General features: G+C 37.9%; 1 protein-coding gene across 2 annotated transcripts in view; it reads right to left on the reverse strand.

The window, feature by feature from the left end:
* Positions 1-8,330: 8,330 nt before the first annotated feature.
* frmd3 (FERM domain containing 3) overlaps positions 8,331-25,745 on the reverse strand; it is a 55,053-nt gene continuing 37,638 nt past the window's right edge. For both annotated transcript variants that reach the window (XM_072387793.1, XM_072387792.1), the window contains exons 11-15: positions 23,718-23,792; positions 22,777-22,845; positions 22,451-22,575; positions 13,970-14,204; positions 8,331-13,401 (exon numbers count right to left, since the gene is read on the reverse strand). In XM_072387793.1, the coding sequence (XP_072243894.1) occupies positions 12,921-13,401; positions 13,970-14,204; positions 22,451-22,575; positions 22,777-22,845; positions 23,718-23,792 (985 nt within the window). In that variant the 3' untranslated portion in view covers positions 8,331-12,920. The remainder of the gene's footprint in view (positions 13,402-13,969; positions 14,205-22,450; positions 22,576-22,776; positions 22,846-23,717; positions 23,793-25,745) is intronic.

A 25,745-nucleotide genomic window follows, 5' to 3' on the forward strand; every position in this document is an offset into this window, starting at 1 on the left:
TGATGTGGCTTTAAAATCAGAAAGGTTACAGTCAGCTGTTGGTGATAAATGGCTGACAAACGAGACTACAGGAGTTAAACTGTCTAAAAAGCCACAGTGATTTAAAGCTTCGTTGTTCGTATTTTAGGTGAGAAAAAGAGGTGTTAAAAGACAGCTTTAAGGTGGGAGACATTGAAGATGTCTGAAAGAAATCCCAGACTGCAGCTTCAAGATTATGCTCAGTCTTTCTGCTACCTCTCATTTATATCCTCCCTCCTCCCCTGTCTCTTTCCCTTTTTTGTAACCAGTCCCAGTTAAATCATTTTTGGGAGTGTTAAAAATGCTGTTGCAAATGCTGTTAAAACCGTGACAGCCAGAAAAATGGAAGAATCATCTAGGAAAACATAGCAGATGGTATTAACAGCGAGGCCAAAGTGTGCAGTGGTAACAGGCAAATGGAATGACCTTTTGTTTTCTTTGTGTCAATGTTTTGTTCAGACCTGTTACAGAGAACGTACCCTCCTCTGTTTTACATCATCTCAAATTAACTTCAATCTAAATCCTCTTCTGCTGAATAAAAACACAACATTTAGCTGAATTTTAGTATCTATTTAAGAAAAATTATGCTGAAATGCAGAAGCAGAATGAGTAGCTTGACAATCCACTTTTAGCAGCAATAACTCAGTAGCCATTTTCTGTATGACATTCTCAGACTCTCACAGTGTCATTGAGGAATTTCAAAATATGTCAGCTTATATCAGCTCAAACTTTTAATAGACTATTGCAACATCATCATTTTATTGTAGATTTGCTGCTTTGTTTGGGATCATCCAGTTGATTCAATTTAGGCCAAGCTTTAGCTGTAAGACTCACATTTGACTTTAGAATACTTTGGTGTACTGAGGAGTTCATGGTCGACTCAATGACTGCAAGGGGTCAAGCTCCTCACGTAATCAATAACCAAGCACATTATTCAACTCTAAAATGATTTCCTCAGTTCTCAGCAGACCTCACTGAGCCCATTAATGTAATATCAGTGAAGAAATCCAAACACGTTCATTATTATTTGCATCTTTTCAAGGTTATCTACTGTCACTCTGCTGCTCTTTTCTATGTTGTGTATGCAGTTGTGTACAGATGTGGCGTTCATTTTAACAATACTTTTTTACTCTCCTGATGTGTCTGTCAGTGAGGACAAAGAATATAAGCACCTTAAACCATGATAGCATCACACAAATACAGCTTTGTATGTGTTTAAAAAAAAAATGTAACTACAGAACAGAGTTATCAAACAACAAGATTATTTGTGTTGATAGTATTTACTATTTATATTTAGATGGGCCTTCTTTTACTTTTTTGGTGTTCGGCATATCATTCAATTTAATCACACAACTAGCAGCTGATGTTTAGTATTTTCCAAAAAAACCCCACCAAACAGATGGTTCTTGTTTTCATTGTTGCAGTGTGGAAATGCTTCTTCTTCATGGTCTTACAAAGATCTCATCGAGCAGTTTTTATCTTACAAAAGCTTTTTTGTATGTCATGGCTGTCAAACATCTCAGTATGTGTTTTCTTAAGTGTGTCAACTCTTAACAGTCACACATGCCTTCAAACAAGTATGAACAAAAGGTTATTTTCATCTTTTTGTTTTCTGCATTGTAAGTATAAGAAACATACAAAAATACCCATACGGCTGCACACACTATGAAGGTATAAGGCATTCAGTGGTCACACATTGTCTCACCAGTGCTGGAATATAGTCTTTCAAGTTTTTCCATTGAAATCCCAATGATATTGTCATCGTGAATGGTTTTGGCTGAAAAGCAGATATCGTGACTATGCAGCGAGCACTCGGAGGATCCTGCTGAGAGACCTTTGATAAATACATATTGACCTTAAACATAAAACTGTCAGGACAGAAGGAGGAGTATGGTGGTGGAGGGAGCAGAAATGAATGTGATCATGAGGATAACAGTGATAAATATCTAGTTATAACAAGCATGGTCCTGGATTTTACAAGTTCCTCAGCTGTAAATGAGCCGAAGACAGTATATAAAGGCTTCATAAAGCTGTTCTTGATGAGTGACCTGCTCTTTAAAAGTGAGAGAAGGGACTCATTTTTTGAGTGGCTTCTTTTCAGTGTCTTTTTTTTAAAGTAACATCACACAACAGGACATGTTTACCCTGACCCATGTTTACAGGACACGTTACAATTAAAATGGAAGCAGTGAAGAGCTTTTGACACTTAACTGTGAAGAATTAAAAACAGTTCAGTTTAAGAGAGCTGAAGAGCCAATATTACAGGTTAAACATCTTGAACTAATTTTGGTAATTTGTGTTTACTTGTTGTAGCCTCTGGAAAACTTCATAATTTGTTCTGAGGTGATGTGGCAGAAATATGAAGGCGTTGGCTGCAAAAAATAGCCTGCAGATAAACTCTGTGTTATACATGCATGCAATTCCTGTGGATTATCATAAGATTTGACTTATTTGTGTCATTGCTGATACCAGAGGAAAACACTACACACACTTTACAGTCAGTTAGTTGCAGTTTATCAGATCCATTTAAAAGTAATGGTGGATTTCTACCAAATCATTTTGCACCACCGGACAAACAAGTGTGACATGTGACAAGCTTTATACCGTCAGCTGCTGAACTCCTAAGTAGCCCATAGCTGCCAAAAGTCCAAAGACTGAACACCCACATCTGTTACTGCCACACAGCCATTAACTTCAAGCGATCCGATTCAAACGAACACACATGGCAACTGTCAACTGAAAACCAAAGAAAGACCAACTTGTGTTTGTGTGAAAAATCAAAACTGTAAGTGAAAATTTCTTTCAAAGAGAAGGATAAGGCTTACTTTATTGAAGCGGTGATAACAGATTCAGTGTAACTTTTAAGGAAATTATTGTAAATCAGTATAACGTTGTCTGAAAAGATGGAAACTTAACTCTGTGTGTTTATTTGCTTTGACCTGTACCACAATTGGTCAGAGCTTTCTCTCCTGTGTCTATTACTCCACTCCCCACTGGTTACACGATCACATATCTGACCAATAAGAGACAGTATCTGGTCTCCTTGGAGACCAGGACCAATACAACTTTTGACTTCCAGTAATCATCAAACTGACTCCTAGTGAAAGATTGTACAGCATCTAAACTATGCAATTTATTCTGGGAAATCCACCTTATCTCTTTGATATGTACGTAAACATTTGTTGCATAAGAAAGAATTTTCTGAATGCTTTGAAAAAGAGAGATTTTTACCTGTTCAAACAGCAGCCAGTAGCACTTTGTGTACTATCATGTGTTTGATTAACACAGACAGCAGGCAGACATGTTCAGTATGTCAGATCTGTGTCAACGCAGCTAGGCAAAATGCACCTCATTGGAAAGTTACTTAATACGTTTCTGTTTGTTCCCTCCTAAGTGGAAGATTTTTGTCTTTTCTTTTTTTAAATTGTAAGCTAGAACAGTGGCTTATTGATTGAGGGACTGAATCCTACAACTCAAGGGCCTTGGTGTGAAACCATGTGATGGCAAAATTTCTCACAAACACCCATAACATACAGCTTATTAACAGTTGCCTTCCAGTCCTTCTAAGCTCTTCTGAATGATCAGTAAATAACTGTGCAATAAGAACTTGCTTTACAAAATGATCACTTTACTTTAGGCTTACCTCCAGAAAATCCTCACAAAGGGAGAGGAACACCTCCAGCCCACAGGAGGAGACAGACAACCATCACACACACACAGCAACCACCCGGTGGTTAAAGTGGAGGCTTCAGTCCTGAGAGTTGTCCTTTCAGAAAGAGACAGGCAAGATAAATGAGAGCTTTTGTTTTATTTCTGCATCAAAATCTTGGCTCTGACCTGCAGTTTGTGTGCAGATATGATTGCATGTGACAGAGTTCTAGGATATCAGTTGTTTGTCTAAGGAGTGGTGCAGTACACCAATGTACTGGAACTACTTACATCATGAGAACACACCATGTGCTGCTACGAGGAAAAGTTTGGGACATTCCACTTACCTACTGTATGTCGAGTGTTTAATCTGATCCCTAAAAACAGTAATAATAGATCCTGAATTCGAATACAAAACACTTTCCCCTCTTTTTCAAGTGTTTTCGGGGCAGCAGGCTGGCTCACAGAGCATGTCATCAGCAGCCAGAGTGTGTGGGTGGTGGCAGAATGAGCCACCGTGGACAGGATGGACAACCACATCTCAGCAGCCCAACACAGTCAGTGGTGACACTAATGGACACCTTTCTGGTTGAAAGGTGTAAGAACAACAAAAATATGGAATTATTTTAACACAGAATCATTCGATTAAAAGTGAAAAAACATTTAAATTGTTTTCAACATCATCCCATGATCACATGACAGCACAGGTTAGTATGAAATAGTTTTGCGTAGTCAAGTAGAGTAACAAAATGTTGATATTAAGATTTCTTGCACTGTGTTTACAGCTGTTTAAAGCATTAGAACTCAGACTTAGAACTCAGACTAAACCAGACTTGAAGACCAAGTGTTAGCCTTGAAATGAATAGATATTTACTCCGTCTATCAGAAATGATTTGCCACATTGGAACCGTGTAAACAAATTTTAGTCATTCCCCATGGCACACAAACACCAACCTTATTTGATTTATTTATTTATTTCCCAACTGTTATATAAACTGGCCTTAAGACTTGTGGCTGGAATGATGAAATGTCTGATAAAGAAAAAAACATATTTCCACAAAGTTCCTGAAAATGAACAGAAGCAAATTTGTGTTGAAGCTGTTAAATGTAGTCAGTCATATAAGAGGTGCTGGTATCTTTTGAGTGATTTGTTGTATTTTATAGCATTTTGTAAAGTATTAGTAAGTTTGTATGTTATTTTTAGGTTTGACTTTGACTCTAGGTTTGACCATCAAGTGTTTCTACCTTTTTAAGTTGAGATGTGTGTGTGTGTGTGTGTGCATACCACTGTATTGCTGGTGTTTCAATGTTGGTTTGTTATTGCATGCTTTTTTTGGACTTCAGTTTCTGAAAGTTAATAAAAGACTGAGAGTATATCAGCAGTGAGGATATATTTAAATGAATGAATCCAAGCAGGGCTGCACGGTGTTATGGTGGTTAGCATTTCTGCTTTACAGCAATGGGGTTTTTGATTCGAATTCTGGCTGGGGCGTTTCTACGTTGAATTTGCATGTTCTCCCCAGGCATGAATGTGTTCTCTTCAGGTACTCTGGCTTCCCACTGTCAAAACATGTACGTTAGGTTAATATGCTATTCTAAATTGATCATAGGAGTGAGCTTGCATGGTTGCTTGTCTCTGTGTGGGCCCTGGAACTGACTGGTGACCTGTCCAGGATATATCCTGCCTCTGGCCAACAACCCTGAATTAGTTTAAGGAGGTATAAATGGATGGATGATGAAATTCAGAATATAATTTATAATTCTTCTCCTCACAAATAAAGCTCTTAATGACCAAGGGCCACCATACCTTAAAGATCTCATAGTGCAATATTTTCCAACAGAGCACTTCGCTCTCAGGTTGCTGGTTTACTTGTTGTTTCTAGAGTTTCTAAAAGTAGAATGAGAGGCAGAACCTTCGGTTATCAGAAACCAGTTGCCAGTATATGTCTGGGAAGCAGACATCCTCTCTACCTTTAAGAAACTCTCCTTTCGGTAAAGCTTATAGTTAGGGATGGCATTGGTGACCCTGAAACATACAACAGTTATGCTGGTATAGGCCGAGACTGCTGGGGGACCTCTTATGATACACCTTTCCACACTCTGATCTCTTTTCTCTCTATGTACATATGACTTTATTATAGTCATTCTCTTTCTCAGCAGGTATCCCTGTGCTGGTGTTATGGTGCTTGTTGTCCCCTCTTTTCTGCCCTCTTAAACCCCAGCTGGTCGAGACAGATGGCCACCCTCCTAAGTCTGATTCTGCCAGAGGTTTCTTCCTGTTCATGGGGAGTTTTTTCTTTCCACAGTCGCCTTGTGCATGCTCAGGATGGGAGACTGGATCGAAGAGACTTTTCGATGCAATCTGTTGGTTTCCTTAGCTAAGCTAATTGTTCTTTTAAATGTACGTATGAATTGGACTTATTTGGAATTTGATTGAATTATGACTGTATTACAATTAATTGGATTCTAATTTACTTGAATTGAATTGTATCTTCAAAGTGCCTTGAGATGATATTTGTTGTAATTTGGAGCAATATAAATAAAACTGAATTAAATTGAATGGATTGATAAAGAAAATGCCTGAATCCAGGCAAATTTAACAACAAATTTAACAAGTTTTTCTTGCGACTTCAGCTCAGGAGGGAGAGCGGTTGTCTACCAATCGGAAGGTCAGTGGTTTGATCTTGCATGTAATCGCATGTGTGCATCTCCTTCAACCTTCTGCCACATGTTGAAGTGTCCTCGGGCAAGACACTGAACCCCATGATGCCTACCGATGTGTGTGAATGTGTGTGAGGAAACAAAAAACGTGTAGCCTTTATCACTGTATAGACTAAGACATGGCCTTTTTTATACTTCTAAATGATTTCATTTTGAATTTTTTACTTTGTAGACAAAAATGTAACACAAAAAAAAAAAAAAAATCACATGAATATTTCTGCCAAAAATGTGTTTCAAAAATGTGTTTGTCTTCTTTATTTTCCTGTAACTCATTTTAAAACTTTAAAACTTCTTATTCACCTTCAACAGATAAGAATTTGGGATTAAATTTTTGGGATTAAATACAGGGGTTGGGTTATTTTCTCCACTGGGGGAATGTTTCCAGGTTTGGTCTTTAAGCGCTCTGCAGGTGTTTGAACAACTGCTTCAGGTGAGTTTATAGCCGCTGTAGTTTTCCTGATATGGGCAAAATGCAGTTGAAACCGGTGTGTTAACAGATTCTGCAGATTTTGTCAGACATGCATCTTATCTTGGCTTCCCTCCTCTTGTTTTTCTGATATTTCTGCTTTTGATTGAGATGCAGCTCTTGTAAAACATGTCAGTGGAATCACTGCTTTTAAGTCCCAGTTGTAAGGAATTCACAGCACCAAATAACATGCTAGACGACATGAGTTGTAATGCTCTCCGATGATTTGGATTCTTTGATCCAGTTTGTTGCAGCATCTGATGCAAGTGTTTGATTTGTGCCGCTGTCAGATGTCTCAGTGTGGTGCCTTTGATGAGAGAAGTGTAGTCTGTTTGTTCTACAGTGGCTTTGGATAGGAGTTTGTTTATTGATGGCATGTTATCCTTACTATTCATAAATTCAGTTTCTCTGTCCTCAGACCAAGCTTCCACTTCTTACTGGGAATAAAGGAGAAGCAAATATGGAGATAATCCTGGGAGGGAAGTTTATAGCCTCAGAGGTAATTATTTTATTCTCTATTTACAGAAGTTGATGATCTGACTTTAACTACATTTTCTCTTTTTCCTGGTATCATATTATTACCTACAACACATGATACATTTTTATGGTATTTAGCTGAACATTTCACTGTCCCTGTCTGATAAATATCAGCCTATATAAAATTATCAGCTGTGCAAAACTCATAGTAAAACTCTGACCCCCTTTGGAGGAAACTGTCCGCACAGCTGAGCCAAAGGCTTCAGCTTCTGTTGCTCACTAAAAAGAGAGTCACAAAGAAGATGAAGGCTCACCTCATGGTTGACACTCTGCCAACAATCCACTTCTTCCCCCAGGAGCTCAGACATGACACATCTTTTTCTTGTGTTTACAGTTGTCATCTTAGTTGGATCTAGCATTCTCAAAATGTTCTGATGCTCTTGTTTTTCAGATTCATCCATCCTTTTATGTTTATCATTATTTTTCTTTCAGTGTCAACGTTCAGTGTCCAACAATCATCAAAAATGATGCATGTTTTGGCTCCAAGAAAATAATTATCTGGTGGTACAAATTAATGCAACACTGTCCTGTTAATAAGCAGCATAACAACAAGTCACATTGATTCATCTCACACAATATGAAATGCATTTTAGCACACTGATATAATCTCTCTATGAATCATAAAGAAAAAAAAATCATTACTATTTTTACACTTTATACTATTCTGAAACACTATAGTTTGATCCAGTTTAGGAGAAAATTATCAAAATGTTGCTTCTAGAACATGTCTTTCTACTCCAGACATAATAATTATCAAATGTAAACGAAGCTCCAGTTCTGACATTAAATATCTGAGCACTCCCGGAAGTGTGGTACTGCTCAAATAAACGTCATCACTGAGACGTGAACATGGACTTAACTATTTTTCACCACATGAGGGAGACAAAGTCCTGACAAAAGATACTAAAAATCAATCAACAGTGATCACGTTCCAGCACATATTCATGAGGGAGCTTTATTGTGGCAGTATTAACATATAAAACAACCTTTGTTTTCTTTTAGAACATACAAACATTCAAAATTTTCACCTCACAAAGTTCATAAGGCTTGGTTGTCCCAGAAGGAAAGGGGTAATTTCTGATTTTTTTTTTCTCCTTTTTCAGATTTCTTTTTAAAATGATGTCTCCCAGAGTATCGTATTAAAAGAGACTAAATGACAAGAGGAAAAAAAAGGCAGAAACAAACAAACAAAAAAAGGCTAATCAACTGTACAACAAAACAATCAGTTTGACTGACAAAAACAACACGGGAACGTGCAAGATAATCTGCTACTATACATGCCCACACAACTCTGAAATACTATACAGGTATTTTTCCTCTCATACCATGTGTTGTCCAGCAGTTTTGCATATATTAGACCTGAGTTCAAATACTTAAAATCTTAAATAAATGAATTAAATGCAGTTATTAGTTTTAAATGTTTGAATTCCAGGTGTTTTTTGTTCAATTTGTTTTTAAAGACAAACAATTCAGTTTAGGGTTTATAAATACTTGACTCTGAATTTGCATTATATATCATCAGCTGTTGTGTGGTCTAAATGATGATTATTAACTTTTTAATCACAGTTTAATTACAGGCAACAAAGGCTGTACTCACAGTCCATCTACAGTATATGGTGCCAATCAAAGACAGGAACTCAGTTTAATCGGCTAAAAAATAAATACCTAAAACCGAAAGTTTAAAGGCTGCTGACCAAACTGATAAATGAGCTACAAACTAATATAATGCTACAGTTCCATATGGAGCCATGGTCTGTTAGTTATTACAGAACCAAGACGCCTTTTTGTTGTTTGCAGTTGTTTTTGTGTATTCTTGCTCTAGGCAGTGGGTTTAATATTTTGTATTACAGTCTTATCTTCTGAACATTTTGGTTATTTTTCTGATATTGATTCAACAGTGTGATAACTGAGATTCAGTTAAATGTTTTGAATCTTAAAACTAAAAGTGAATGAACCCCAATCGTATTTATGGTAGCCAACATGCTAGCATGCTCTGTTAGCAATGAAGTTAGCACTAGCGTTTAGCATTCAATGATTTACAAAAAGACAGCAATAGCATGATGACATTAACTGGTCAAATATCCTCAACCTATTCTTTGAGATATTGTAAAAATAACCTTTTACATTTTTTTTTTTTTGCAAGATAAACTGATTGGATCAACTCAGAGGCAGCTAACAGAATTAGCAACCACTTTTAGCCTATCCAGCCTTGTTGATGAGTAAAATTAAACATACATTGAAAACAGCTAAGAAAGTCAAAGCCTAATTTTGATTGGGATAAAAGCATTTCACATAAATTTTAGTTATGTCTTTTGTCCTCCTTTCTGCTGGTAAAAACACAAAGAACATGCACTAATCTAAGATGGTTGAGACTGCCAAGCCTGTATCTAGGTTGCTTTACATAGACAAGAAACACTGACAGAAAATCTTAGACCAAAGCAGGCTTTTTTCTTTTCTTTTTTCTTTTTGTGCCATAGCTATAAACACAGTATTTACAGATGAGGGTATGCAGTTTGCATTGAGATATCAGCAATAGCCCAGTGAGAGATTTCCTAGTTTACTTGGAGCACAGAAACAATTGACAGAACCAGTGAAAAACTGTTGAGGTGTGGGCACATGATGCCTGTACTGAGTCTTTTATATTAGACCTGCTGAGTATGGCCAGCTTTTTGGTGCATGTGCATACCAACCAACGAACATTTATGAATAAAGACAGGATGATATACCCACCACTGTTATGAAATGATAGTGATTTTGCAGTGCATACAGATCAGCTTCATCCACTACATAGAAACTGTTCTTAACTTTGATGTATGAAGTTAAATGCAAACATTGCGTTCGTAGTGGTTTGGCCCTTTGCTTGGTTTCCCCATTGAAACTCAGTGCATGTACTGTAGTAGGAAAATAAATGCTTTGTCTCAAATAAGTATGTTTCTGATGTGAAGCTTGTTTATACATAAATTCTAAAAAGTTACATAACAACGCAGCTGATCCTATGAGGCAGCGGACAGTAGAGAAGAGGGCATTGATGGCGACGTGCACAACAATGGCCTCTGTTGTCGCCACAGATATGGAGAGTGACATCTAAACATATACTTTAAAGCAGAATTTAAATTCTTTATAAGAGCATGTTTGAGAGCTGGCCAATAGGCTCCATCGTACCAATATTGGTATAAAGCAGTAGCAACGGAGGTTGAGCTATGATGACCAAACTGGGATTTCTTTACACTCAACAGTGATTTTTTTTTAGGTAATGTTGTTTTTAGGATGACATGGATGCATACATACAAGATAGTTGATAAAATTAGGCAGACAGTCTGTTGTGTAGCTTCACGGACGGTATTAAGATTTTCATAAAAGCATAATGTGATTGTTATGACTGCTATGGATAAACTATGTGGTGTATGCTGTTATTAGATGTATGTTTTAGAATATGTTTTGTTACACACACATTTTCAATTTGAACATAAATTGCTAATGCCCTTCCTGAGAATTCATCCAAAGTGAACTATGTTTTGAATACACATTTTTTTTAGACATCTGTTTTCATTTCATCTGAAGTCATTTCACAAGTCTGTACTTCTTGTTCTTTCTTTCTTTCTTTCAGAACCACTACACTATAACTGACAGGCACTCTATAAGCTGAACCACTGTATCAATGGCTGCATGTTCCCAAAAGTCATCTATGAAATTTTAAAGGATCAGAGCTTCCTCATCAAAATATGAACCAACACACTCTGATACAACTTGGCTTCTAGCTTTAAATCATGAAATTATTGTTGCTTATTCTTTGTCTGTTTACCGCAATAAACACCCTCTAGAAATCTCAGAACAGTGGTAGCCTAAACATGCAGACATTTTCACATATCCTCTTAGAAATGGCTACAAATCATTTCTAATTTTGGTCTGTGACTAAAATACTGATCTGTCTCTACAAGTGAAACAACTGCTTCTGACTTTGTACAGCCTGATCGACATCTTCTGTATGAGTGGATTAGACTATTAAGAGGCTCACTTTTTCCACCATGTGTCATTTACCAGCAGTCTAGTTATAATATTACCACCTGTTCCTCTGAGCACTTTGATGCATCCTGTTTAATTTCCACTGATACATACACAGAGCTTTTCAAGATCTAATATACCATTAATGAACAAATGACAAACTTCAAGCCCAAAATTTTAGTTAATGTTTTCCATACTGCCACTTTTTTTCCTTTTTGTTATATACATTTCTTTTCAGAGCTCTCCCCCATGTTTCAAGATGCACTTGTAGCCCTAACTGATGAGATAACATTTAGTTCAGAGGGCATTTAGAAGTTAAACAACAGACACAATTCATCATCCCGAACTGGTTTAAGCCTATCTCTTTCCTTTCTACTGCTTTCAAAATGACATCACATAATCTGAAACAGCTGTAATTTGAATGTTTGTGCTATAACCTCTGTAGGAAAAACCCAGGGTACTACCTAGTCAACAAAAGTTGATGGTAGTCTCAAAAAGTAGTTTAAGTTTCTCAACACCCATCACCCTGATAAACTGCAATAAATTAGCTTTTTTTTATTTTTTAAATAATCTTTTGTAAACTCTTAATCTTTAAAAGAAGCTCAAAGTAGATCCTCTGAAAAATTCCTGAAAGATCTCAATCACATAAAAATGTACAAAATATTAAAAACAACTTAATATTGGTAGCAATTTTAAATATCTCTGTTTTGTTTGTCATACATACATACACACACATATATATATATATATATATATATATATGTATGTATGTATAGTGTAGCTCTGGCTGTGGGTGTTGTCGCGTATACTGGTAAATCATTTGTTTCTTTTTCTTTTCCCGCACACTCCGTCATCACTGACAGGCTTGATGACCAATCAGGTGATCTGCTCTGAAGACAGGGACCAATCAGAACTGGTTGTGATACTTACTGAAGAATATCTGCATCAACTTGTCAGCATCAGGAGTGGGCAGGCAATTAAAAAGGTCTGGTGAAAATTTAACCAGCTATTTTTGTTCTTTTTGTGTCTCCTTCTGTCCACGTGCCCTCATTCATCGAACACTTACAGGATTTCCTATCCTTATTCTTTTCAGTTACCGCCAGCCAAAAGTGTCTTTCTTAACAGGTGATTGAGTCTCAGGACAAAAAAAACCAAAACTTTTTCTTTCCCAGTCTCTCTTTTCTTCATAAGACTAAATCATGCTGCCAAGGAGGTGAAAAAATCAAATTAATTCAGTATAATTCAGTCAGAATTTTCTCCTTGGATACACCTTCTTAATAAAACATCATGCAACAATTCTGCAACAAACTATTATAATGTAGGAAATGCATTTTAGCTTTGCATAAAATAACACAGAATTGCTCAGAAACAAGTGAAATGTTTCCACTCCATTGGCAGAGACCTCAAGAGACACCGTTTATTAAGACTACTTATAAGATTAAATCACATGTTAAGAGAGACGTGTAGGCATATTCGTTTGCATTTTTGAGACTCCTCACTCTCATTTTCCCTCTGCATCCTTTCCTCTTCAGTCTGACCAGAGGTTCTCCATAGCCATGCTGATCTTGCAAAGGATCCAGCGTCGGAGTGGGCAGTAATACTCGTAGTGGAATTGCTCAAACTCTGGCGTCTGCCGGATCTCATGAAGGAATGACACGTCGATGTCTGACTCCAGCAGCAGCAGCAGGGTGGGCACAGTGACGAGCAGGATACCCATTACCACAGCAACGAGTCGGGCCACACTGAGCACACATGCATTTAGTCTCTCATTGGAGGACAGCAGGCGCAGGCTGTTTGTCAGGACCCCACTCATTCGGCTTCTTGCTGCCAGGCGGGTGCGTTCATAGGCGCGATCTCGCTCCCTCTCAGCCTCCAGCTGGGCCTGGATGTCTGGGTCTGCATGGAGCTCCCTCAGCAGCCTGGCAGGACTCTGGACTGGAGAGGAGAAGAGCACATCGACGCCTCCCTGACTGTCGTCCACTGGGGTGGGAACCATGCTGGCACAAGGGCTGGAGAGAGGAAAGGAGACATTCAAACATATTCCCGAAACCTATCTTGAAATATAATGCAATTACACAGGTGCTTTGTCAAGGAAATCAACTGAGATTTGCCTCCATAGTGGAATCTGGCAAAAATAACAGCTGTAGTTCTTGCTCTGTTTTGTATAAAAAGTGTTAAATCTAAAGCCTCAAAGTCTCAAAAGTACTTTACATACCAGATGCACGATAATACAGGATTTTTTTCTTGAAGTCAATTTAGAAATATACCCAGTTTTTCTTTCAAGACGTGCTATATTTCTTATTAGGAAAGCAGAGATTTGTTTGCAGATCTAATAAATGCATATCAGTACATAAGTTCAACTTACTGCAAAACTTACTGAATGCCGATTTTAATATTTTTTTTCACCAGTTAGTTAGTAACTTATGTCTTTATCGTCTTCTTTGTTGACACATTAGGTTTAACTTGGAGCAGCTGACTGCCATGCCTCAAAGCAATGTTATGAGAATGTTTAGAGAACCAACACAGTAGCTTTGTAACACAGTACTTAATAATGCTGATATAGATTTTATTATAGACCTGTACGCAAGCTCAGAAATTGTGAGAGCACCACCAGCCTCGTCATCTTCCTCCAATACATCTTCAGTTTTGGGCGCTTGAGGTCGGACATTTGAGGTTTCCGTGGAAACATGGGGAGGCTGCAAGTCATTGCTCAAAGAGTTCCCATTTTCAATACTTTGTTGCTCGGTGTCTGCAGGTGCAGCTGAAGGTTCAAGAGGAGACAAGTGCACAGGTTCCCTCACAGATACGACAGCTGGTGACAGAAAATGACAGAACATGGTTTAAGGTTAACCTCTCTTTACATGGCATGTTTGACTCATCATCAAACAGGGTTCTCACAAAGTAAAATACAGAGAAAAAAGAATGACCTAGAATCAAACGAAGAACATGACATGTTACTAGTAAAATTCTACAATTTTGTTTTAGTCATTCCTTCACTGTCCCAATTCTGTATTCCACACTTTAGTTTACGGCTACTTCAGCATGTCGATGTTCCACAATTTCATTATTTGTTTTACAAAATGGAAACGCTATTTTCTTAATATCTGTTATGTGTTCCAGTGTGAGCCAGCAGGAACTGCTTCCTCTGCTTGAATTTGTTCACATCTACAAAACATGCTAATTTTGTATGCAACTGGGTCAAGGGGCCCTCTAAGCTGTTCTTTCTTGGTATTATTCAATACAATAACCACACGATGGCGTTACCATCTCACTGGATAGAACATGTGCTGCATAAATACCATCTCAATGGATGGAACATGTGCTGCATAAATTGAAAAATTAACCACCTAATAATACAAAATATGAACTGTATTATAATAAAGATCCGATCTTGCTTCAAACCTGGAAATGTAAGGACATTTATGTGATTGGTTGACGCCAGAAAGGGTGCATATGCGTATGTGCGTATTTCCGTATGTCGCAACTGTATGTCATTGCATTTGGCCAACAGATACCAGGGACAATAAGTGTGAACTTCATGATGCCAGTGCATGAGGTCAAGTTTATAGCGCCATCAGAGTAAACATAAAGCGGTTCTTTCTTTATGATGTAACATAGACTGACAACTGATCAGCTGTGTCTGGATTCACTTACATCTGAGGTGTTGACTTAATGATAAGTGTTGAGACATAGCTGATGAATATGTGTGGAAATGTGAGTGTTCTTAAAAATAACACCAGCTGTCTTCCTCAGTGGGAGCTGGGGGGCTAAATGTCCTGTGATTTATTATTCAGCAAGTCAACACCACTAATCCAGAATCTATCTTGCTATCTTGTGCTCATACACTCAGTCATGTGGAAAATCTTAACCGCAGTTGATGGCAATCATACATTACTTTTTAAGGTTTGTGGGAACGAGTGGCATCGTCATGTCTGAGAGACAAAGTGTTTGTTTGCCACAAGCCACATAATCCCGGTTCCTTCATCCATTAAAATAAAACTTAAATCATACACATGAACTCACGTCCACACCAACAGATTTGTTAGAACGCACACATATTCAAATAATAATAGAGAGGAATTAAATAACAGAGGAAAGAAACAGAGCGAGGGAGGGGAGGGCTTGAGGAGAAAGTGGTGACAGCTACCATGGAAACAGAGTCAGAAAAAGCCAACAAGTGTGTGAACTCGGGGAAGAAAATAATCAGGACGCATTTGATATTTTGAAAACACGGAATCAGGAGCAGAGAAAAAAATATGAGGAATATGAGGAAGCCGGATGAGGAGTGATGAAAATAGACAATAATACTACAATATATGACAAAAATAAAGAAGACTTGAAGTAAGCTGCTGGAAGTACTGTAGTGCTGTGAAACTGACCCATGATTAATATGATTCACATTAATTCACATTCATAAGGTTTAATTAGTGAGTAACATACTAACTAAAGAAGCTTTTATACCCCCCCCCCATTATTATGGAAAATAATGACGTCTGATAGATTTGTCTAAAAATGGCAACAAAAAGATTTTGTTAAAACGATGTGAGAAGCAGTGTTCAGTTCACATTATGACCTGTCCTGTATGCTCACATACAAGTTTCTCTTTAGATGACGGGATTAACGCCACAAGGTGCTGAATTCCTGTGTCCACCATACGCACACACACATGTATTAAAAACAGTTATGCTGTTATGCACCTGTCGACATGCAACGTCATTTTCAGCACTCAAACATGTCTGAAATATATTTTTTCCATTCCCGCGTAGATAAATTAAAATGCCATTTGTTGCACTAAATGTTTCCTCTGGTCTACTTTAATTTTCTTTCAAACACTGGACTACTCATCTCCATGAAAAGGATTACTGCTGTAGACTAGAAAATCTTAACTTCCTTCAAAGAATTGTATTGCATGGCTTTGAAAAGTCAACTGGCCTCCTCTGTTTTATGTAATTTGTTTAAAAATGCTAATATACTTGAACTGTTCGGCAACATTTTAACTGCAGAGGGAGCCTCTTTCTGCTGCTCAAATCTGTTATCACTCCTACATCTGATGAAGATTCAGTGTCAGGCTGAAGGACAGTTCAGCAGGGGAAAATGTCAACAGGACACCTGTAATTTCATTTCAAACATTTCAAACATAATATTAGGAGTGCAGTCACTAACCTTTGGTAAATCAAGTAACCGTTAAAATTAAGCCAAAGCAGTTAAAATATATTAGTAAAAATCTTTAATAAACCTTGAACACTAACGTCAGGGGATTTTTACCCATGCGGTTGTGGTTATATGACGAGTTCCCAGATCCATTATTATTATTATTATTATTATTATATGATTAATCTCGTTAACGATTCCCTAATTTTTTACTCATTTTATAGCATTTTTTTATAGGGGTATCCTTTTTTGTTTTATGAGGTGTTGTATATAAAAGGAAATAAAAGAGGAGTTCTTCAGTTTGCCATGTCTTGCTGTATTTTGATTTATTTTGATGAAAAGTACTTTTTGGGATCGTATATTATATCAGGTAAAATACACCCAATGTTAGTGATGCTGTTGCAGCAGTGTACGTTCGTGTTCTAGAGTTAATGCTATCCATTTCATTTTAATGCCAACTTTTACTGTAGCTGGATTAATATTTTAACCTTTTCCTTTAGAAAAATTACAGTTCAATTCAAATTCAGCATTTTTTTTCTGAGATACTCTATTCAGACCTACAACTCACAGATTTACATGTCCAAACAACTAAATCTCCTTTCCTGAATCATTCATCATGCTTCTACACTACATACAGTACCGATTACCAAACACACATAAAACACTGTGCTGAACTGAAGATATTATGGCTGCCAGTCAGCAACACAGTGTATATTGTAGCTACATCATTACATAGCACATTTTTGGCTTACTTGCTAATCACGTGGCTGCATACACACACACACACACACACACACATCAACCCAAACACAGGCAGAAAAGAAGTCTCTTGAGAGTCTCAGGATGTTTGGGAGATTACATTCCCAGTTTGCATCACATGGTTGCTACAACAGACCTGACAACTCGACTACTGAGCTGATAAGAACTCTTTCACAACAGATTTCAGTTTAGTGAACTATAAAAAGTTAGACTGCAGTGACTGTGCTTATGTTATATGTCAGACTATTTGTTCTTCCACTCGTCTTACTCTGTTCCAGTGTGTTTCTCTGGTTCCCAGCGCTGGTTCCAGCAATGCGTCCCCCATGCCCCACCAGTCGCACATAAACGTCCCGTGCCGTGTGATTGGCTATGCGTAGATGGAGGCTCCGCCGTGTTGTAATCTTCACCTGGCACCTCAAGGCCTCAGCCACCACTACTGATGATGCTCGCTCATCTGCAGCCTCGCCTGGGTGGAATACTTCCAGAGGCCCGATCTGCCCTTCATCCATCGCCTCTCTCTGGACTTCCTCTGGTGTCACATCCAGACTGCTCCCTCCTGTATTGCCCTGGCCTCCACAGCTCCGGGTGCCCCCTTCATTTGGATGGGAGCTTACTCCCATTTCGAAATTAATCTGCATAAGGCAGCCTCCAGCATCATTGCTGTTTCTGTGCTCAAGAAGCTCCATCATTCAGCGTGGCGACAAACTTCCGGGCCAGCTGTCGACAGAGAGAACCCCACACCCTGACTGACTGGGCAGCCAGCTGGGCTCAAACACACACCTATACATACACACAGAGACAGACGCCGCGAGATGTAGACCAGGCACATACCTTGTCTCATACACAGAGATGGTGGGTCCTCTTGTGAATGTCAATGATATTAACATAGAGTGAAGGAGGCATTAGAAGAGGATCAGGCCCAAAGCTGCAGTTTCTATATATAACCTGGTGGTCCTAGCTGCAGAGGGGCAGCTAATCTAACTGTGATTACAGAGGGGCAGGCCTGACCCATGAAGGAATGGGCATCACTTTATTTTCCTTCTGCAAGTCTGTCTTTATTTCTTATTCTTTTCTCCTAAGACACAGTCATGGCTTTTTAATTTAGCGCATCAGTTACTGACCAAGACAAAGACAAAAGTCATCCACTCAAACCCCCCCCCCCGAGTCCATTATTACAGATGAGACAAGAACACTTCTTGTTGTATCACTCTCGCAGTCCCAATCAGTGTGACGAGATGCAGAGGAGTGGATGAGAGCTTGAAAGTGAGGCACAAATATTAAGTCTAATCCAAAAGAATCATCCATTGACCTACCCAAAACACAACAAGTCTGTGTGTGTTTGTGTATGGATTTAGGTAGATAAGAAGGGAACATGCTGTACAAACAGTACAAGGTACTGACCTTGGGTCAGCTTCCTGTTTCCCTCTAATGGCTCAGATTAGTGCTCTGAATATAGACGGTGATCCGAGACCATCTCAAGGACATTTTATTCCAAAGTCAAGGACTAGGAGCTTCTTTAAACAGTCAGCATATGACACTTTATGGATGTGAGTCTGCTTGAAATGAGCTTTTTTGTACAGTATGATTACTGCAGAGGGATCATGTAACATAAACAAGATTTCTTTCAAATGAGTGCAGCAGCATACATTTTTCGTAATTTTTTCATTAAATGTGGCCTTTCCCACATCCTGCAATTGAAAAGTTATTGAGTGTGTATAATCTTACAAGGTAGCAATACAAATTGACAAGCACATTCTTCATGCTGCTTTGAATGAGTTAAACTAAATTAAATGCATTCAAAAGAAAGCTTGATAAATATGAACAAAGTTGTCTCAATTTAAAATATTTATCAGATCTCAGCATCCTCTGGAATGCTAGTTTTACTTAAAATACTTTAAATAATTAAACAACTAAAACATTCAATATTTCATATAGTTACATAAATGGCAGTAAGTGCAGAGGGAAATGAAACATTTTCAAATAGAATGTTATGTTATTACTCAGCCTGAATCCTGTTAGTGATGCACAGGGCCCTTGATTTACATCCTGCCCCACCCAAACTAACTGACTGAGCCAGACAAGATGGATCTTTGACCCTGGGCCAAGATAAAATTGATTTTCCTTGAGATGCGAGAAAGACAGGGAGCAAGAGAGAAGGAGAAAGAATAAAACTGAAGGATGGCCGTAAATTCTGTCACTAAAGGCATGAGAGAGGGAGATGTAAGAAGTCAACAGTGTGTGAAGAGGGACGATACAACACTGCTGTTCTCTGTGTGGTCGCATTGGTTGTTAATGAGACGATACATACAGTAACCTGAGAGCTTTAACATTATATCAAAACATTAAACTAACATTGAATAACAATTTGAGCTTAGGCTACAAAAAAGTAATGATGACATGACCCTGATGAGCGAGCTAGATGTTCAGGGCGATCAGAATTATACAGTTTAAAAACTGGTGATGTGATATCCACTGAAAATAATGTTGAAACAAGCACAACATGACACCAAGTCAGTTCCAATAACGGTGCATCGGTTTCTGTTGGCTTTAAAGAGGAAACACATGATTTTGTTTTTGTGGGCTTTGATCAGTATGTTTACATCCACATTTAAGCCAAGCTGGGGCTGTAGCTACAGCTCTAACTTGACTTGGTAATTCAATTGGACTACTCTCCTAAACCCAGAATACAAACAGACAAGGGGAATTAATTTGCCTATTGAAGAATATCAGACTCTGCTACGATAGGTGGCTATATGCCTACTTTCAGCTTCTTTGTAGTACTCGGTGTTTTCCAGTTAAATGATCCTGTCAAAATGAGATAAAGACAGCTGACAAACAGTTTAACTGATGGTGAATTAGTTTTAAGTGAGGTGAGTAATACAGCTTTACAGCTGTGTGCATTTATTCAGTGCTGAATGCTCTGCTTATTTTGCTAATGAATAACATGTTACCCCTTACTGGGGTTCTTCTTCTCCTTTTTCGGTCTAATGGCTTCTTTGGTCACTTTGAGGTCAAAGTGCGAGACAGAAGGAGGAGGAGCATGGACAGGGGGTGGTGGGCAGTGTAAGTCTAAACGGACGTATACTGTATCTGCAGGAGCAATTTGACTCCCAATCGCATCATCTGTGTGTGTTTGTCTGATTTAGAATATTTAGATTTTATTCCATTTTCAGTGAGATGAACACGTTTACATGCATTCTAAAAGTCTGGTTTAGGTTGGACTGAGACAATAATTCAGATATTTTCAAAAATCGTAAAAAAATGATTATACCTTTACTTTTGAAAATATATGTAAAGAAGGCTGCCTCTGCAGCCCTTAACGCTGATTGTGAAAAGAAAATGTTGCAAAAGTTGCTAAACATAATGAACAATATCATGAATCTCTAAACAACATACAGTAATGATTGAACATCAGTGTCTTTAGTCAGAGGTTTCTGTAAATCTGCTGCAATACAGATTGGAACAGGATGCCATTTCTGTTGATAAGTCAATAACTCTATATAAGAACAACTCATCGTCCTTATTACTATTAATTTATCATTCTTACTGCAACAATATGATTTCTCTTTGGAGATTAATAATGTATCACAGATTTGAATTGGATTTAAACTACATTTAAAGTGGCTTTAAGATTTTGTGTTTTTATTTTGCTGACTTTGTAATTCAAGTTTTAAAACTTTTCCTGGGGCTTAATTTCCACTTTTGTGGCCGGTTCTGTGCCAGTGTGTGATTATGATTCATATTTAGCTTATTCATTTTTTTTTTATTACTTCTGATTTCCCCTTTCTTTCTAAAACCATTAACATAATTTTTTCCTCTACTTCTACCTCTCTCATATTCATTTTCTGTAATATGACCTTCCATTTACCTTCCATATCCATTCCGTCCACACAAAGCTTGTGGCATACATGCTTGTTTATCTTTTTCATTTTCTCTTTTCTCCTCTCTTATGTTCTTTGTCTGTCTTTCTTTTTCCTTCACCTTCTCCATCTCCACACGCGTAATCTTATAGTCTGTTCTTTTCTGCCTGCTTTTTTCTCCCTATCAACAAGATTTATGCTTCAATCGGATAATAGGTCACCACAGAGATTGTCCGGAATAACAACAGGAAGAAAAAGTGATAGAGAATAATGACATCATGCTACAATGTCATGGGGGAATCTCCAAAACCTACAGTGTTGTGAGTACCTTTTATGGACCGCATAAATCTACAGTGGGAAGATTATGTCTGGGGAAAAAAGCCAGCTCCACTGGTTTTCCTCTGCTTTTCCTCATGACTACTTGAGAAAACATATCCTACTCTTTGAGCCGATCATTTTCAAATTTCTGCAGCTAATAATATATTTTGTGAGCTAAACATTTCTTATTATTTTGCAAAAAAAAGTTTCTTGGTAAAGCAATGAAAGCAGTGAAAAATATGTAATAAAGGGACAATTATGTTCTGATTAAAACATTTTATTTTTAGCACAGTAAGTCAGCTGAGTGTGCAAAAATGTGTAACTTGTCCTAATATAAGCATATAAGTTGACAATGATTAATGATCAATAGATGACTCCCCACCAGCCGTAAAATGTGAAATTCTGAACATGGTATTCGCAGAAATATCCTATAAACCAATGTGTTTTTAGTATTATTAATCAGGCTCTCGAATAAACAAGATAAATATAGAAGCTTACTGTTTAACACTTGAAAGATTGTCTTGAAATTGTGTTTATTTCACTGGGCCTGAATGATGCGACCAGAAATTTTGGACCACTTAGGAGCCAAACAGAAAATTTCTAATTGAGATTTCTTCAATGATACAGTGACATATGTTGGATATGGGGCTGTGTTTTTGTAACATCTGACTCTGTAAAACACACTCTTAGTCAGGCACACATATGCTCAGAGGCATGGCGGGATCCTCAGGGAGGATCATGGGAGGGGTATTTTTAGCGTGTTGCAATTGGTGTCTCCAGGGAGACAAAGCTGATGGAGAGATGCAAGAGTCAGCTGCTCAATTAACTCTTTCTGTCTGAGTGTTTCACATGAGCCTTTTCCTACATAAGCGAGACCCCATGTGACTTTCCAGAGGCTGGTGATAGGATGGCATGAGTGCACATCTGTTTTGTGAACTGTATATGTGCAGACAAAGTAGTATCTTCCTACCACTGTCTGCTGCCGTCTCTTCGTATTCGTTGGTAGAGGGCAATGCAGGTACCAGAGGCTCCATGTTCATGATGAGATTTTTATGGCTCAGAGAGTTAAAACTTCGACTCTGACCAAACTGGGCTCTGGAAAAAATAATAAAAGTCTGTTGACTTATTGTTTTTTCTTTTCTTTTCTTTTTTTTTAAACAAACTTGCATCTTGGGGGTTTGTTGTTCTTTCTTTTAATCCCTATGACAAAAATTCAATTATATCTGTAGTGGAGTGTCAAATGATTTTTTTCAGACTTTGCATGACAGTGAAAAACAGCTGGTTTCTTGCTCTTACCTGTACACTTCTGGTGGGTCTCTCTGAATCTTAGAGCTGGCTTCTATCACCTCCTTTGCTACTCTCCCACTAACAAGTTGAAAGACATAATTGTGGCATTAAGAACTAGGAGCCAATGACACTGTCAGTTTGACTTAAAAACAAACAGGTTCCTACTTTATCAAGGTTTTGTGATAAACACGTTACAGATCAAGTCTTACGTCCTTTTTGAGAATGACAATTGGGTTGTAAAGAAGAGAGTGAAATAAAGCACTTTGCACTTCAAATCACATCTGTGTGCTGAAAATTTCTGGAATCTGCTGGATAAAACAAGTTAGAGACAGATCTGACCTGGTTAACACAAATTGCCTTCATTTGTGAAAAATTAATTTATTTTCTTTTTTGCATTTGCACAAATGTCCAACTTCCATATTTCAGAAAAAGGCTCCGCCATATTCTATTACTCATTGTTGAGCCCTTAAGCCAACTGCTTTAGCTAGCTGATGAAATGAGGCAGAGTGAAATGTAAGCCTGTTAGAGAGCTTAGTCTAAGAGGAAAATCAAGGCTAACATGGCTGCAGAAACAGGCTTTCATGTGATATTCAGATTAGTAAAGCACTGAGGGCTGTAGGTGCTGATGATCAGTGAGAAGCAGCGTTTACTTCTGCACCATCTTCATTGGCCCTTAGAAGTAGAATGCACAACTTTGTGAGGTTGGGCCCATGTTAAAACAGCTGAATGTGAGACATAAGTGCAAAGGAGAGAAAGACTGTCTTGATTTGCTCGAGTTAAAATGGGTCTTTGCTACTTCTGTAAATTTCAGCATTCTTTTTTTCTTGTTTGTTGCTGTTTTTTTTAACTTTCTTCGCAGACATTCGTCTTGCTTTCTCATCACATATTAGACATCTTATCCTGTCATTTGTGTCCTGTACTACACCCACGCATATGAACTTCTGTCTCACCTGTATCTGAACCTGCTACCTTTGAAGAAGATGTTACTGCTGGAAACCGTCTTTATCTGACTTGACTTTGCACATCTGTCAGACAGGAGGGAGGAAGAAAGAAAAAGGAACACATGAAGAACTTCATTGTTACATAACTTATGGGACACACTGAATATAACAATTTTACAGGTTTTTGTAATGCATGTAAATGTTAAAGGGACTTTTTTTTTTCCGGTCGGTTGTGTGAAATATTTTGATTCACACTTCCTAATGTTCATAGCTGTTTGAGTGAAGATGTTGTGGATTTTTACATCACGCTATTATTGAATCAGACAGCTTTCTTTTTTACACCCAAGTAAAAAAGAACAAAAAAAGTTGGGATGCTATGTAAAATACAAATAAAAACAGAATAAAAGGATTTACAAATCTCATCAATTGATTTCTTATTCACAATCAGACTTAGAAAATGTATCAACTGTGGAAATTGAGACATTTTACTTTTTGATTAAAAATATTAGCTCATGTTGAATTTGATGGCAGCAACACATCTCAAAGCTGTTTGGACAGCGTCAAACAGCCACTTCTTTTAATGACAGTATTTATACATCTGTGGACTGAGGAAACATGCTGTTGGGTCTCTGGGAGAAAAATGTTATCCCATCTAACTGCACAACAGTGCTGGGTCTTCTTTATCAGATTTTGTGTTTCATGATGCTCCAAATGTTTTAAGTTGGTAAAATGTCTGGACTGCAGGCAGGGCTGTCCAGCACCTGGAATCTTATACCACAAAGCCATGCTGTTGTAAAAGATGCTGCGTCTGGTTTAGTATTGTCTTGCTGAAATATGCAAGGCCTTCCCAGAAAACAAAATTGTCTGGATGAGAGCATATGTTGCACTAAAACCTGTTTATACCTTTCAGCAATGATGGTGCCTTTCCAGGTGTGCAAGTTGGTGGTTCCATAGGCACTAATGCAATCACATCTCATCAGAGATACAAGTGAGCACTGGTAACAACCAGAATGGCCCCTTCCCTCTTTAGTCCGGGGGATTTACAAATATATCGTCCGACCACAGAACACTTTTCCACTTTGCCTCAATCCGTTTTAAATGTACTTTGGTCCAGAGAGGAAGCCGGCTTTTCTGAATCATGTTCACATATCGCCTTTTCTTTACATTATCGAGCTTTAACCTGCATTTGTGGATGTGAACTGTGTTCACAGACAATGATTTCTGGTGTTGCTGAGCCCATGCAGTGATTTCCATGATTAAATCATGACTTCTTTTTTTTTAATGCAGTGCTATCTGAGGGCCCAAAGATCACTGATATTAATATATGTATGTTGGTTGCTCGCAGAGATGTCTCCAGATTCTCTGAAACTTTGAATATTGCTGAATATCTGCCCATCTTTACTTCTGAGAGACTCAGGTGCTCTTTTTATACACAGTTATGTTACTGACCTGTTTACAATTAACCTAATTAGTACCTGTTCCTCCAGTTGTTTCTGTTTAGTACAATTTAGTTTTTCAGCCTTTTTTTCACTCTGTCCCAATGTTTTTTTTAGAGATGTGTTGCTGCCAGTGAACATTTTTAACATAAAGAGGTAACATTTTTCATGAAAACATTTGCACAAAGCCCCAACTTCTTTCTGGAATTAGAGTTGTGTTTCATTATATTTTCTCAACCAAACAATGTCAGTTTTTCGACTTGGCCCACTCTCCACAGCTACACAGTAGATTTTTCCTGATTTTCCAAACTGAAAGCAAGCTGATTTGTCTGTAAGACACTAACATCTATAAATACTCAACTCATAAATATGTCACACAACTCCATGTGAAAAAAGCAATTTATATCCCTTTGAACATTTCAGGAAAAACTAACAGGATCATTTTCATGAAATAACACCATCATTAGCATCATAAATCTTCCACTGTGTTGTTCCTCTCCTGACTGAGGTAAAACCACCATCCATGTTAGTTTCCCCTTCACCTGAAGTTTTTGTCCGTTCCTGTTGTTCAAGCAGGGTCAGAACTAATCATTTTTAAAGT

Source organism: Leuresthes tenuis, unplaced genomic scaffold (genome assembly GCF_036924035.1).
Source record: "Leuresthes tenuis unplaced genomic scaffold, fLeuTen1.0.hap1 SCAF_6, whole genome shotgun sequence".
Lineage (NCBI taxonomy): Eukaryota > Metazoa > Chordata > Actinopteri > Atheriniformes > Atherinopsidae > Leuresthes > Leuresthes tenuis.